Consider the following 15679-nt stretch of genomic DNA (forward strand, 5'->3'; position numbering starts at 1 on the left):
ACCCCCTCCGCCCTCCCGAAAAAGTGCAATTCTAGATTTGAATCAAGTCCAGTTTTCGTAATTTTAACTAAATTTCTAAAAAATAGTATCAATATTTACGTCAAATAGGCTTACTATTAAAATATATTACACATACTCATTCGATATCATACATTTTAGAATTTTCTTTAGATTTTTTTTACTTCTCGAAAAAAGAGAATTGTATTATTTCGGGACCGAGGGAGTATGCATGTACGTACATATAATTTCCGTGATGTGTTTGTGCATAAATCGCTGTCTCGGTGACTCACTGACTTGGATTCGTCTGTACATTGCCAAAGGTTGGTTTCCACTCCCTCGTGGAGACGTGAACCGGCACTTGTTTAAGAACGGCCGCGACATGCCGATCCAGATATGCTTGAATAATGCGTCACCTTTTTCGCGCCATTTCTGTTCGGCCAAGAGATGCATCCATTTCAGTTTCAGCCCGCCGGAAAGCTTCTTGTCCGAAGCTATACGGAGGCGAATATTTGTGTGGGCCTTGTGGATAGATATGATCCGAAAATGATGGGCAGACCATGTTTTAGTGCGTGTTTAGTTCGTGAATTTTAGGATTTGGCTATTGTAGTACTTTTGTTTTTATTTGGTAATTAATGTTCAATCATGGACTAGTTAGGCTCAAAACGTTCGTCTCGTAATTTCCAACCAAACTGTGCAATTAGTTTTTTTCGTCTACATTTAATGTTCCATGCACGTATCGTAAGATTCGATGTGATGACTACTGTAGCACTTTTTGAGAAACTTTTTGGGAACTAAATAAGCACTTATACTCCATCTGGACAAGGAAGAGATTTGATCAGATCAGAGATGCCGTGCTCTTGCATGCCGTCAGAGTCAGGGGAAACTCAGCTCTGAATTTTCTGAAACCGGAAAGGCAGATCAGATTCCACGCCACAGTTTTGGCGTGCTTGCTCACCGCAGTTCGTCCAAGTACTCCTCCAGCGCGATCACCCCGTTTCTTCTCTGGGTGCCTGGTCAGACAGGACACTTGTTCAGTTCGCAAGACGCAAGGTGTATCATCAGATTTTGGTGGCCTCAATTCAACTCAGAAGGAGAGCTTAAAACAGAATTCTATTATCATCAGCTATGAATGATTGCAGGTCTGAAGAAGAAGTTGGACTGTACATCTGTTGGAGTCAATCGAATAGCCCCTTGCAGTGCCGTTCTGCACTTCTACATTGAACCCTTAACCACCCAAGACCCAGCAAAGCTAGGTCACTAGTTTTTTTTTTTTTTTTTTGGAAAAATTAAGCTTGCTAGGTCACTAGCGCCCGGCTGCTTCTGGCAGAGCTGCCGCTGTGGCAGAATGCACGGGCACCGTGTAACACCGATGTCCAATCAGGCGTCGATTTAGTGGTATCCTGATTGGGAATCTGGAAGTCTCTGGCCTTGAACGGACGCCATGTTCAGCGTTCAGAGCTACTACGCCTGCTGTCGCTGTACAAGCAGTTCAATACGTACCAATTAATTAATCTTCATCGAATCGTAACCGTGGGCGCTGATCATCCATCCATCGAATATGATAGGAGCATACCAGTCACATACAAGAACCTAAACGTCCCGTTCACTTGGCTTATAAGCCGTACTTTTCAGCTAATAAACAGTATTTTTCTCTCCCAATAAATTAATCAATAGTACTTTCAGCCATGACTTAACAGACAAGCGAACATGACATTAAAAGGTAGGGGTAGCATGCATATTGGAAGGTGAGAGTATCTGAAAGTCGGCAGGGTTGGCAGAGAAACTTCCAAATCCATACACAGTGGAAGATCACCACTGGTTGGCGCCCTATTCGCTTGGTCTTGTTTGGCTGATAAACTATGGCTGAAAATACTGTTGGCTGATTTGGTGTGAGAAAAATACTGTTCGTTGGCTAAAAAAGTACGACTTATAAGTCAAATAAGCCTAAACGAAGAGGTTGTAGGTGATTAGTGCTACTGATTAAGCAGGTGCTGATGGCTAATCAGTCAGACTTACGACTCACACACACGTCTGTGTCAGTCTAAACACAACTTTGAGACCTTAGTTCAGAGTACCTGCAAAGCAAAGAACCAGGCCGGCGTCTGTAATCACCTCTTCCTTCTGCCCACCAAGTATATATATTAACCTGTGGTGCATAATTTCAGGTCTCTCACTCAAATCTCAATAGCCTCCAATTCTGTAAACTTGGCTCGTTTTAACCGATGTACTGTAAGTGGTAACACACGCTCTGTTCGTTTCGCTTATAAGTCGTACTTTTTCAGCTAACGAACAACATTCTTCTCTCACAACAAATCAGTCAACAGTACTTTTAGCTCATGACTTATCAACCAAGCGAACAGGACAACAGTCTCGATTGGTACTGGTTGTTGGTGATGTACGCATCAGATTCTATCTGAAACGATTGAGTGTACCCAATGTTCCCAGCAGATGGAACATGGCATGTGATCCATGGAATGCGTCGCGCTCATTTGGTGGTCTCTGGTACGTCGTCGTGATAATTGCATTGATAAAACCGGCTCCAGCTCGTCGTCCTCTCATCTCAGAATTGAAACGTCAACGGCTTAGTGCAGCTTTGACCCGATGATAAGCTGATACGCGTCTAATGACCTCGATCGGTGGCGTACACGCTGGATGCATTGCCTGCTGCTACGGCTGACGACGGGCCGGGAGCCATGGAATCGGGGAATCTGTTCCTTCACATTATTATCACATAAACACATCACAATCGTGCGTGAGTGGGTCAGCGTGTTTGGCTGGTAGACTGCACAGTAGATTTCAGATGGTTTTGGATGATTTAATAGTGTTCTGTGAGAGAGAATAAGCTGTAACAAGCCATAACATGACCAGCTGAACACCATCTAAGTTACTACTGGTGATAGATGCGCAACACCTGAGGTCCTGAGCACATCGAAAACGATGTACCGCCCAGACATCTGGTTCCCCGTACTTAGCCAAAGAGTTCGTATGCACGTACATGTTCTCTGTACATACGTAGCTAATCGGAACGAAGTCAACATACAGCCTGTTCGTTTGGCTGTGGCTTGTCGTAAATGATCGTAAATTTCTAGCCGGAATAGTATTTTTCTCTCACACAAACCAGCCAGCAGTACTTCTTCACGAACCAGCAACGATATAAACCGGTCAACCGAACAGGCTGATAAACTTAGCTTGCGGAGACCCACTTCGTAGCCAAGACTCGCTTCATCCGGCGAAGCCTAGAAGAGTTGCCCCATAGCATAATTATACTATGTAAAGACCATACTACCCTTAGGGATTATGAAGGCTATATTCATGTAATAGAATGACTAAGGGTAGAAAGAGAATTGTATAGGAAATAATCGAAGACTCCCCTCCTTATACCATGACATGTACTTTTTTTAGACTTGAAATTTTTATGCAATAGAGTAAAATTTGCTATTCGATGCTTGAGTAATAAGATTTCACCAACATTCACTATTCACTCACTTCCCTGATGGCCTGATCCATTGATGAACTTACACACTACTCTTCCTTTTTTTTAAAAAAAAATGGGTCCATTGGCCAGATACAGAACAGGATAATAATGTCATGTACGTGGTCAATGATTTGATTAGGACGCGGGGAATTGCGTGTGGTGGATCTTAGCTTATGATGCGTCCATCCACGACCACAAGCGGTCAAACAGCACAGCCACTGGCATGCAGGTCCAGCCAGCCCAGCAAGTGCGGCGACTGTGGCCACTAGCATCTGCACCCTCCCTTGCACTACGAGGGGGGCTAGTGATGGGCGAATCCGTCAGTCCGCGAGTGAAGAAGGGAATCAGATCGGCTAGCTTAGCCAAGGCAACAGATTTTGTGTATTCCGTGCGTGTTTAGTTCGCGAAATTTGAGAATCTGGTTATTGTAGCACTTTTGTTTTTATTTAGTAATTAGTATTTAATTATGGACTAAGTAGGCTCAAAACGTTCGTCTCACGATTACCAACCAAATTGTGTAATTAGTTTTTTTTCGTCTACATTTAATACTCAATGTACATTTAATACTCAATGTACGTATCGTAAGATTTGATGTGATGACTACTGTAGCTTTTTTTTGGAAATTTTTTTTTGAACTAAACAAGCACGCCGTCGATCTGAGCTAACTAGGCAGATACTAAAGATGACGTGAGTGCTAGCAAATTTTAACTTTAAAGTGGATGTGGATCCGCCGTTTCGTTGGGGTAGCAGCCACTCCGGGTCGAGTGGCGGCCCTACCAGTTTCACAACGGTGAACACGTGTTCTTACGGAGATCACTCGTGCGCACACTAGCGTTACGGTGGTTGGTGTTTGTGCCTGTCTCAAATGATGCTGATGTGCATTTTGGCTAGGCATATATGCTCCTCTATGGCCGATCGATATTTAATAATGAGTAAAATGCACCGGAGTTTCATTAACTTTTGTGGGAGTGTTATTTAGGTCATCAACTTAAAATTGTATTTTTGGTTCATGAACTTTTAAAATGATTCACGACAGGTCCATACCCATTTATTTAAACTTAAATCCAAAGTATATTTGCAGAAAACCCCCTACCTTTCTTTATCTTCTACGCACTCACCCTTCCTGCTCAACGCACCCGAAAAAACACAACCCGCAAATTCGTCGCCGCCGGCCCCAGTCCTGACGCTGACGCCACGGCGTGTGCTGCCGCCGCGGCCGGAGCGGAACGCGATTAGGCTCGTGGTGCGCTGGAGCTTCCCCATCGCGGCGAGGTCTCGGAGCACGTGGTCGGGCAAACGTAGCGTGAACCTCTCGGTGCCGGTGCCAGTGTCGGTGGTGGCAGACGCTGCGACTGCGAGCGAGTGCCCTGTGGAGTGCGAGGGCGGGAACCGTGCGGGCGCACGGCCGGACTTGGAGCGCAGAGCGCGCTTCACGCTGCCGATGCGCATCAGCTTGTCGGTCTCCTCTCTGATGATCCTCTCCTCCTGTGTCTCCTCCACGTCAATGACCATCGCAGCAGCAGCCGCTGGTGGCGCGGCTGTGGGTGACGGCAGCTCCTGCGCGGGAGCCGGCGGCGGCAGCTGCAGCTCAGGCGCGTCGTCGTCGGCTGGCCGGGCGTTGTCATCGGCGCCGGGGACGAGGTTGGCGCGGCAGACGGGACAGGTGTCGTGAGCTCCGCGGACGCGCCCTCCCCGACGGGCTGGCCACGGTTGGCGGACCAGACCACCTGCGGGATGCCCACCACCACGGAGGTCATGAGCCCGCCGCTGTTGCAGTAGACGACGACCACGCCAAGGAGGAACTCGGTGCAAGGCAGAGCCTGGTGGTTGGTGCAGAAGAAGCCGAAGGCGTAAGAGGGCCCCTAGCCGGTAGGGTTGAGCCGCAGCAGCGCCGCGCGCGCCACGGAGCCGTCCGCGTACGTGACGTGGTGCGGGAGGGACGCGTCGCAGATCGGACGGGAGGGGTTGGTCAGGAGTTTGACGTGAGGATAATCGTGGCGATGGGACGCGTTTTATAGCAGAGGCAGAGCATGCAGGAGCACCGCGCGGCGGCGATGGTGGGTGGGCAGCGGGATTCGCGGTGTTGGCGCGGCGCACCGCATGCGACTGCGACAACGCGTAGAAGATAAAAAATGGTAGGGGGTTTTCTGCAAATGTACTTTGAATTTAAGGTTAAATAAATGTGTATGGACCTGCAGTGAACCATTTTAAAAGTTCATGACCAAAAAATACAGTTTCAAAGTTGATGGAGCTAAATGACACCCCCACGAAAGTTAATGGACCTCCAGTGCATTTTACTCTTTAATAATCAATTATAACTACCACCTTAGACGAGCATCTAATCTGATGATGCTTTAGTTCTTTTCAGGCTCCAGGTTAATGGCTTGCTTTGGTCACTCCACGGCGTAACTTTTGTGACATCTTTATAAGATTCCGATTCCGACTAAAACGTGCGCTCACCTTGCATTCACTTTTACAGTTTTACCTGTTACTGGGAAGATTTAGCCACACCGCATTCTTGGCTACATTGTCCAAACTGAGACTATTATTATCTGTTCCTCACCTTCGTTCTGTATCCGTATCCATTTGATCAAATCCACTTCATCGTGATCAAGGTATATAATAACGAGAGAGGCGCTTGGAGTTCAAGTACTCTTAATCATCGTAGTCTCAAAAATAAATATAGTCAAAGTTAAGATGGGTTGACTCTAAAAAAAAAATGAGACCGAAACTTGCTATGGGACGGAGGGAGTATTCGTTTACCCGTGAGCTCACGTACGCATCGACGTGTACATTAAAGGTGAAAGCGTGTGCTAGCTAACGACGCAACGTCACCAAAAACATTCCTGAAAAGTGGCACCGCCTGGCGAAGGCAACAGCAATAAGAGGAAACATCTATCCTGCAACATCTTCGGTGTTACACTATAAATTATTTGCTAAAATATGTTATGAACATCATGTTTAGGTGTTAATGCATGTAATATAGAGTGTAGATTAAATTCCGTAACTCGAAACAATCAACGGAAGTGCGAAACGAAAGTTGATTCCATAGTTATGTTATATCATTTAATGTTTAAAATCAATTTTTATTAAGCAAAAATGCTATGAAACATATATGCGATACTTGAATAACGTTCGAAGTACAAACTTTGTAGATGACGATGAAATACCTATGGTCGAAAAATGATATCACTAGCTAACATTTCTAATAGTATGGAAATCGAATTTGAAGCAAATCCAACTCAAGACAGTCGATTTCTTAAGTCTGAAAACTGATTGACAAAGCAATGTTTGGTATTTTTTGTAGAGAAATTGGGTTAAGGAGTGGTGTTGTATTATGGCTTGTTTTAGTATCCTAATATACCCTCTTAAGTATAGCAAAGGTGGTTTGGCGATTGGATCAATGTTTTAGATTTTTTGAATGCTTTAAAAAGCGTGCATGGCACTTTCTTGGTCGGGTTTCTCATGTGGGCGTGGTCACCGTGCTCCTGAGCCGCGCGCGTGTGTCTGGCCGAGCTCGGCTGGCTACTGTGGTCGGCAGCCCTGGCTTGCAGCTGTCCCTCCTCACTACCGCGATGCGCGCTGCCGCTGGCGCCGCTGTTGGTGCCTCTGGGGCCGCCCGCGTCGCTCGGTTGCTCGGCTCTGCTCCGCCAGACGCCATCGTCGTTTTCGCTCGGGGTGTAGTGGCATCGCATGGCCATAGCCTCTGTCGCCAACACGCGCACGTTCCCCTCTGCGCCGCGTAGGGCCGCGACACCCCCACGTGCACCTGCTCCACCTAGCATCCGCGTCCCGCCGAGGCGGCACAACGCCCCTCTGCTCACCGTGCCACTGTCGTTGCCACCCTTGTTCTGCCGCGCGTGTAGCCATCCTCAGTCGCGCCTTTGTCCTCTTCTATTAAGTGGCAAACGCCATGTCGCGCTTCCCAACCACCGCCGCCTTGAATGGCGTCGCGCCGGTCCGACAGAGCCGCACCAAAGCAAACCGCAGCGCTTGGTCACCTCTGGGGTAATTGCGCCCGCCTGAGGCTCAATTGGGAACCTAGCTACGCACCAAGCCCGCTCGCTGCCCCAGCCGTGCGATGCCGAGCTCCAATTTAGAGTTTTCCCCGTTGCCGATCATCCTATGGCCGATTTCAAGCCACTCCAGAGCACCCCCTTCACAGAGCTTTAGCATCCAATTCCGTGGCACCGTTGTCTTCGCCTAGATTCCCTCTATCCCCTACGCACCCCACTTGTACCGTCACTGCTTTCCCGGCGCCGCTGACGCGGCCGCGCCACCACAGTCCGTCGTCGGGCTTGCCGTGTGCGCATGGCCGGACACGCCCGATCCGTCCCCAGTCAAGCCACCACCACAGGTAGCTGCGAGGCGAGTCTTTGACGTCCACCCATTGGTTCTATCACCTTGGTTGTACCTAGGCTCACTGGAACACGACTGCCACCGCCGCAGGGTGTCCGCCGCCGTGGAGGGAGCTCCTAACAGCGTCCCCGCTCATCTCTTCACCGCCCATCGATCCATGTCTGCATCTAGGTGAGCATCAGCCCCTTAGAGGGGACGGAGAGGAGCCCGGATGGCCGGCGTGGCAGTCCAGTGCCATCGCCGCCGCGCCGGTGCGTGCGGGGGTGGCCGGAGGACCGGCCCGTGGTAAAGAAGTGAATGGGGAGGGGCTTCTTTGTAAAAGAGCAGTCTGTAGGAATAGTGTTGCGAACCTTGGGGTGAAGCATCGGTAGCTCAAGGGTGTTTTTGCGAAGATGCCGGCGCGCATGGGCCTCCCCATCGCGGGCCGTTTACGTGCGGATGGGCCGCGCTTGCGGGTCACGCGTGCGCGCGCGCTGTGTGCGTGTGGGCCGCGCCGCTCGTTAGTTGGCCGCGCGGGTTGAATTCGGTTTTCGTTTTTCTAGAAAATAGGAATAGTTTTATATTTTGCATTTAAACTTTGGAAATTAATATCAATTCATATAAGTATCCAAAAATTGTGAAATAAATTCTGTTAAGTTCCTAAAAATGTTGTCTATCTGATAGTATGGTTAGTTTATACATGTATGTGTTAATGCTAAGGTCTGGGGGAAATATGGATTATTCGAGTTCTCCCTTGGGTGTGCTCGACGAAATCCGCCCGATGTAGCTGGCTTTCGGGGTGCTTAGTGTCTGGTGGAAGACGAGCGCCTCCGAAGATGTGTTATTTCGTGCGGTTCTGCCACATATGGGTACATGGCCCACCCGTTATGGCTTTGAGAAAATAGCCACCGGTCTGCACTACATTCACCATGAGCACGAGCCAACGGTGCTACACCGTGACATCAAAGCAAGCAACATCATGGTCGACTCGACCTTCCGCGCCCGTCTTGGTGACTTCGGTATAGCTTCCATGGTTGCCGTAGACAGGAGCTCCGTCACCAATATCACGTGCACTTAGGGCTACATAGCGCCTGAGTACGCGTTGACCTTCAGGTCCACTCGGTAGACCGATACCTACGCATTTGGGGTTCTCATCCTGGAGGTTGTTACAGGCAAGAAGAACGACAATGTCCCGCCAGAGAATGACCACATCACCGACTAGGTCTGGTGCCTTCACCGGGAGGGGAGGTTTCTTGAGGCTCTGGACGCTAGCGTGGTCACCACAGACAACACAGAGGGCGATCAGTAGGATGGTGGCGTCCATCAGGAGGCTAAGCGTCTCCTGCCCTTTGGCTTGGCTTACACCAACGCGAACCTGTCCACTCGTCCAAGTATGGTGGAGGCAGTGCAGGTCATCACCAAGCACTTGCCACCGCCGGACGTTCCTCTTGAGAGACCCACATTCATGCATGTTTCCCTGTCGAGATTGGCGTGCACACAACTATATGTAAATCACAACGTTATGTGACTGTAATGAGAGCTCTACGAGCACGGTCGAGACAGTGCAGGTCAGCATCAGCCAGGAGCATTCTTCGTTCACAGTCACTGAAGGACATGACTAACACAGAAAATTTGCCCCTAAGGGCACATGACCTCATGTGCATCACCATTGAATGCACATGGGGCACATGCCCTTAAGGGCAAGAATAACAACATTCACATGGCTCCATTAGTAGCATGGTGGCGACTGGGAGCTAGTGCCACGGTTCGGCTACGTCCAGGAGCTGAGTCATCAAGGGAGAAACAATATGGACAGCCTAGAGTCTGTTTTGACAAATTAGTCATTGGGTGTTTTTTTGTCCTCAATTCCTTTGGCCTCTAAAAGTTAATGTAACTATGCATGGCTAGGTTCGTTTGTTTGTTTTCCATCTTCCTGATATGGACTTCTGTTTTGTCTGTTACATCATCTGCCTTTTAAGATTTAGGGAGCACGGGCTTTTGTTTATGTGCTTTTTCTAAAATAAATCAAGATTTCTGGTGTTTCAAAGGGAGTTTTAATGTGTTATTTGTACTTTAAGTTATTACTATTACAAAGTACATGGTTTCTTGGAGTAAATGTAAACCGAAGTGCGTCTCCAACGGTATGAGCTAGCACTAGCTCTAAGCTGATAAATATGGTGGAGAGAGACTGCCCTGAATATTGTGCATTGAGAGAGGAATGCACCGTGAAGTGTGCGAGACTATGTCTTGAGTCTATGCGAGTCTATTGTCTTTTGCACTATTTAATGATTAAAAAAATTATGAGCTAGCTCTAAGTTAGATAATTTTTTTTGCGATCGGGGAATATAGCCCATTTTTCATTAAAAAGAGTGAATTACACGACATAGCTATGAAAGAACCCTCATAGCACATATTACAAACCACCAAGTTAGTGATGAGTGACTAGAATAAACAACTTAAGAGAAGAAGAATAAAGAAGAAATGGAGGAGCGACTACCCTCAAAACCCGAAACCTACCAACTGAGGCTGCAAAAAAGATACAACAATGCAATGGTCGCCTACAACAAGATAATGCCATGGTGGTAAAGTATCCACCCCCAAGCAGCAACGGCGGCAGAGCATCCGCCAACGACACGGCGGCCAAGTATCCGCCAAGTAGCAGGGCGGCAAAGCAACCGCCAGGGATTCCACTAACGGCCAAGCATCCACCGGGGAAGAAGTGAAGTCACCCACTACGGCAAAGCATCCGCAGGGAACTGCCATAACACACTCGGTAGCAAAGTATCTGCTAGAGCGGAGGCCAACAACAACGGCGGCAAAGCATCCACCATAGGAAAGCAATAGCGGCAAAGCATCCGCTATGGAAGCCAGACGACGACGGCAAAGTCGATTGCCGCAAGAGAAACCATTGCGGGTAGAATATGGGCATATACAGGCTTAGTGAGGAACTCCACCAGAAGTAGACGTCACGGAAGGGGTACAGATGTCGACAAGCACATGGGGACGAGCCTAAGGGATTCTTCAGCGACGCCTTCAGGAAGGACGTGACACCCAAGGTGACTGTCGATGTTTGACCATCAATAGCCTACCACGGGGGTCCCCGAGGCAGTATGTTCGGGCTTCAGTGTATGCAGAACTCGACGGTTAATGCAAGAGACAGTCGATTTATCTTGGTTTGGGCCCTCGATCTTAGATCGAGTAATAGCCCTACGTCCAGTCGGCGTTAGCCTTTGCGTTGGATTGATTGTAAAGTGTTGTGTCGTACAATTGTTCTCTTGAACCCCCTGATCAAGGAGTCCTGCCCTCCTTTATATAGTCAGGAGGCCGGAGTCCTAGTCGGTTTACAATGAGAGTTCCTAGTAGGATTATAGAATAACACTACTACTAAGATTACAAGGAAGAATCCTGGATAGACTAGTTCTCCCTTCCTTGCGGGGTATCCCATGGGTCTCGCACCGACAAGCCCCCGAGCACTTCATGGTTGAGTTCTAGAAGCCTCGTCTTGTTCCTTCAAGTCTTGTCGAGCAGGAACAAGCGTCGTCCAAGTGCTTTCTTGAGCGAAACCATGTAGCGCTTCGTGAGATCTTCGCGTGGCGTGTACCTTTTTGAAGAAAAAAGTACTCCCATTTGGAGGTAGCCCCCGAGCCTCTTTCTGTTTGGCACAAGGAGCTTGAGGGTCTTTTCTTGAAATCGCCCTGATTCTTCATCGAAGGGCTCCCGAGCATATACCTGGGTTCTTTGTCGAAAAGAGCTTGGATTTAGCTATATCCGGGTTCTTTTTGTTGAAAGATCTCGGATATAGCTATATCCGGGTTCTTTTTATCATGTGGCCTTGAAGTCGTCTGTCTTGAAGAAGTCTTCTGAGTGACGTGCGCTTTTTTGAAGGACAAAGTGCACTCACTGAGTGTAGCCCCCCAAGCCTCTTGCTATTTGGAACAAAAAGTTAGAGGGTCTTGAATTTGAGTTGTTCAACGAACTGAAAACTTCTCCTATTGCAACCCCCGAGCATTGTTCAAAGAGAACTCGGATACAGAATCTTGGCATATTCTCTGGTAGTCTGCTGTTGTCAGATGTAGAGCCTGCTGCTTTCAGATGTAGAGTCTGCTGCTTTCAGATGTAGAGTCCGCTATTGTCAGGTGTAGTTGTATGGTGGTGGTTGAGTGTAAATGCCTTTTGTTCACGGGTTGTACTGTGTTGGTATATTCTCCCGAATATGCTTGTTGTTGAGTACTGTTCCTTCATGCCTGAGTTTCCTTTCATTATTGAGTTCTGTCTTTTCACTGTGTCCTTTGTTAGGCTTGTTCTGTTGGTGCTCCTGGTCCATGTGCACCACTCCTTCGGTCTATAAATACCCTCCTGGAGTGTTGTCTTGATTCGTTGAGCATTTTGTTGCTTGTTCTGAAGTCTCTATAGTCATGAATATGGTAGTTTGTGAGGTAGAGCAGCCCTCGGGTTTATTTTGTAGTTCTTGTGTGTCTTGCCGTAGCTGGAGGGAGTCTTGTGATAGGAATTAGAGGTAGGCTAATCCCACAGCAGCAATATACTAGGATGTACATGGCAGTAGTTGGAGAGAGTCTTGTGATGTGGGCTTCGTTCCTTCATCTGGCAGTTCTGGGTTGATCCTCGCCGCTTGTCTTGAGACTATCCGGTGCAGATCAACACAATATCTAGCATCATATTGGACTTGGGTAGACAGATGCCTGTCGGCCTTCTCTGCTCCATGTTGTCCTGCCGTTCTACTGATTTCCACCTTGGGTGCACTGCGTCCGTCCTTTGAAGAAAACAGTGTAGACGAGTGCGGTTTGTTCTACCGAGTAGCAATTTGTAACACGTAGTCGTTCCAGAGCCTAGCTGTGTCCGGGTTCCTCTTTGCTACTTTGCTTTTCGTGGTACCGAGTTTGTTGGGTCTTGTAAGATGTGTAATCTTGTATCTTTTGAAGTCATTTGTAATAGAGAGAATCTTGTCTTCTGAGTTGTCATTCTTTATTCTATTGATGTCCTAGTTGTCTATGAGATTCCCGGGTTCTTTATGTTTGAACCGGGTTGTTATGTTCTTTGTGAGGTAACCTCCCGTTGCTTCATGGCTGATGAGTTCTTTTTGCAGCCATATGGTAACTCTGCCGTTTTGCTGGATGGATAAGTCTGAAATCTACCCGTTGAACTATACCGTTGTGTGGATTTGTGCCTTCCATCATTTTAGCTGTGTCAGTAAATGGACCATTGCGTTCTCATGCCGTGTTAAAACAGGCCTGGTGGACCGTGTTTTTACTAGTGTAAAATCTATTTAAAGGCCTTTGTCCTCTTTTTCTTTGGTACCCTGCCTTCGCCTTTCGCCTTGAAAAAACCCTAGCCTTTGCAACTCCACCGTCGCCATTACCGCCGCCATCTGAGCACCGCTGTCCGAGCCTTCTCTTTCCCTAGTGCTTTTTTTGCCTCCGTTAGTACATGGGTAGGAAGAAAGCCGCGAGCAAGTCCTAGGCAACCTTCATGGACGAGGAGTCGTCTCTTTCCGTGATTGAGAACCAGGAGTTCGTGGCCATGAGGGCTACCCAGAAGTCTTGGCCGGCTCCAACAATGACTGAAGACCAGCTTTGCGAGTTTGTTAGCGATGGTCTGATCCAGAGCAAGGACATTGCTGAATGGAGAGCTCTAGGTGAGCATCGGGTCCCTACTCCAGGCCTTGGTGAGATTATTCTCTTTGTCTCCTTTATCCGTGCCGGACTTTGCCTTCCTGCTTCCGCCTTCCTTCATTAATTTCTTGGTTATTTTGGGGTTAGTTTGAACCATCTTACTCCCAATGCCATTCTCCATCTTTCTATTTTTGTTCATCTCTGTGAAGCTTTCCTTGGAATTCCTCCTTCTCTTTCTCTCTTCCGTCACTTCTTTCGCCTGAAGCCTCAACCCCGCCGCGAAGACACCAATGTTCTTGGCGGCTGCGGGATTCAGTTTCACCAGGGTCTTAAAAGCAAGTTCTTTGACTATGACCTGGTTGACTCTATGAGGGATTGGCGTGTTGACTGATTCTATGCCGCTAATTTGATTCCTTCTCTCGCCGTTCATTCTGGATCTGGTCCCTCGGTTAACGACCGGTGGGAAAAGAACTCCCTGACACCGGATGAGCTCTAAGCGATCTAGCCATTCCTTGAGTGGATAGGCACTCTGAAGCAGCAGGGCTTGACCAGCTTTGGAATCGTCTTGAGTTTTCTTCACTGTCGTGTTCAGCCTCTAAAGGAGCAAGAGAACTTTGGCTTCGAGTACTCTAGGACTGAGGATCCTTCACGCATAGTCCCGGCCCTTGAATTGACCGATGAGGAAGTACTCGAGCATCTTCAGAAGATGCTGAAAGGAGCAAGCGTTGTCCCGCTTACCATCTTTGAGTTCTGTGCAAAGAACCCGCCTCCAGCTGTAAGTTGTTTTTTCTTTGTGTAGGTACTTTTTGTATTTCTTTTTGCTGTATCTATTTTCGCTTAATCTCCCTTGTCTTGTTGTCTTATTCTTTTCGTAGGGATTGGGGCGTAACTTCATCGACCCAATTCCCCTTCACGACCTCCCTGCCATTGTGGGGGGCTAGGGGTAGTCTTGCTGGGGCTTCTTTAACTAGTAAGTCGCAAACCATCGTAATGCTTCCTAGTGTTTCTTCCACAAACCCTGATGTATATGTAGAGTATGTTCCTCATTCAGTTCCCCGAGGCCCTATAGTGTCGGAAAGAGGGGGTGAGCTGAAAGTTCGTCTGGTTTGTCTTCTGCCAAGAAGTCCCGCCAGTCAAGTACTCGTTTAGGTACTCCAATTATAGCTAGCATGCTCTTAGGTGAGCATATTAATATGCTTTGTCCCTTTGTCTTCTTGTTTTTATCTTGAACTGAGTACTTTTGTCCTTTTTTCAGCGGTGTTTTGGCAACCTTGGTCAAGAGTGAGGCGGAAGAGGATGATGGTGCTGCCCTTGTTACTCGTCGGTGAGTTGTTTTCTTGCTTTCCTATAGTTGAAACCTTCTTTTTGTTCTGACTTTGGTCTTAATCTCTTTGTAGTAAGTGATCATCGGGTACAAGTTCTTCTAGGGCACCGGCACCAAGTTCCTCTGAGGTTCCGGTACTGAGTTCTTCTGTAACTCCGGTACCGAGTTCTTCTAGGGCTCCGATACCGGCTACGCTGCTCCTGCCGCCAAGTGGCGGGGACATCTTTGCTGCCGTGGTTCCCCCTGCGAGGTCTTCTTTTGGTCTTATGAGGAAGAAGATAGCTGAGTAAGTGATTCCTTGTTATGCTTTTTTGCTTCTCTCTCTGTTCTTCCCTCACTCATATTCTTTATCATCGATTTTTCTTGTGATTTTGCAGACCCTCACCTTCCCTTAACCCTCCACCTACTTCTTCTCAGTCCTCTGACCCGCCTCTGTACACTGAGTCTCTGGACTTGGGATGTTCGGTTAGCGAGGTAGCTGTGAGGGAAGCCGGGTCCCCTACCGCTGCTGATCCTGTTGCTCTAGAGGTGACCGTGGCCACGGTGGTGGGTACTTCTAGAGAGGTAGCCGGGGCTTCCTAGGATACAACCCTGGTTCTGCCTTCTTTGCCTTCGCCAGCTTCTCCCTCTGCTCTCCTTCAAACCAGTAGTCAGCGCTTGGACAACAAAGTGTTGCTGCAGTTCGACGCCACCCATCGTCTGTTAGAATTGACTACTGCCTAGGGGGCCCTTTTGACTTCCTTTGGTGAAAAGCTTCAGGTGAGTTTTGCTAGAGTTCTTTCTTTGGATGTTCGATCTTCATTTTCTTCTTATGCTTTCTCTCTCTCTCTCTCTTTGTTCAGTCTTTCTCTCGAGATCATACCGGCTTCTTTTTCTCGTCCAAAAACAAGAAGAAGTTGTCTTTTGAGGTAA

General features: G+C 48.0%; 1 protein-coding gene across 1 annotated transcript; it reads right to left on the reverse strand.

Annotated features, from left to right (window-relative positions):
• Positions 1-951: 951 nt before the first annotated feature.
• On the reverse strand, positions 952-4987 carry LOC136537433 (E3 ubiquitin-protein ligase ATL31-like). The gene is made up of 2 exons (XM_066529409.1): positions 4627-4987; positions 952-1010 (listed from the first exon to the last, which is right to left on the reverse strand). The coding sequence occupies exons 1-2, from the start codon at positions 4985-4987 to the stop codon at positions 952-954; spliced, it is 420 nt and encodes a 139-aa protein (XP_066385506.1).
• Positions 4988-15679: the final 10692 nt, after the last annotated feature.

This window comes from Miscanthus floridulus, chromosome 2 (assembly GCF_019320115.1).
Source record: "Miscanthus floridulus cultivar M001 chromosome 2, ASM1932011v1, whole genome shotgun sequence".
In the NCBI taxonomy this organism is placed as follows: domain Eukaryota; kingdom Viridiplantae; phylum Streptophyta; class Magnoliopsida; order Poales; family Poaceae; genus Miscanthus; species Miscanthus floridulus.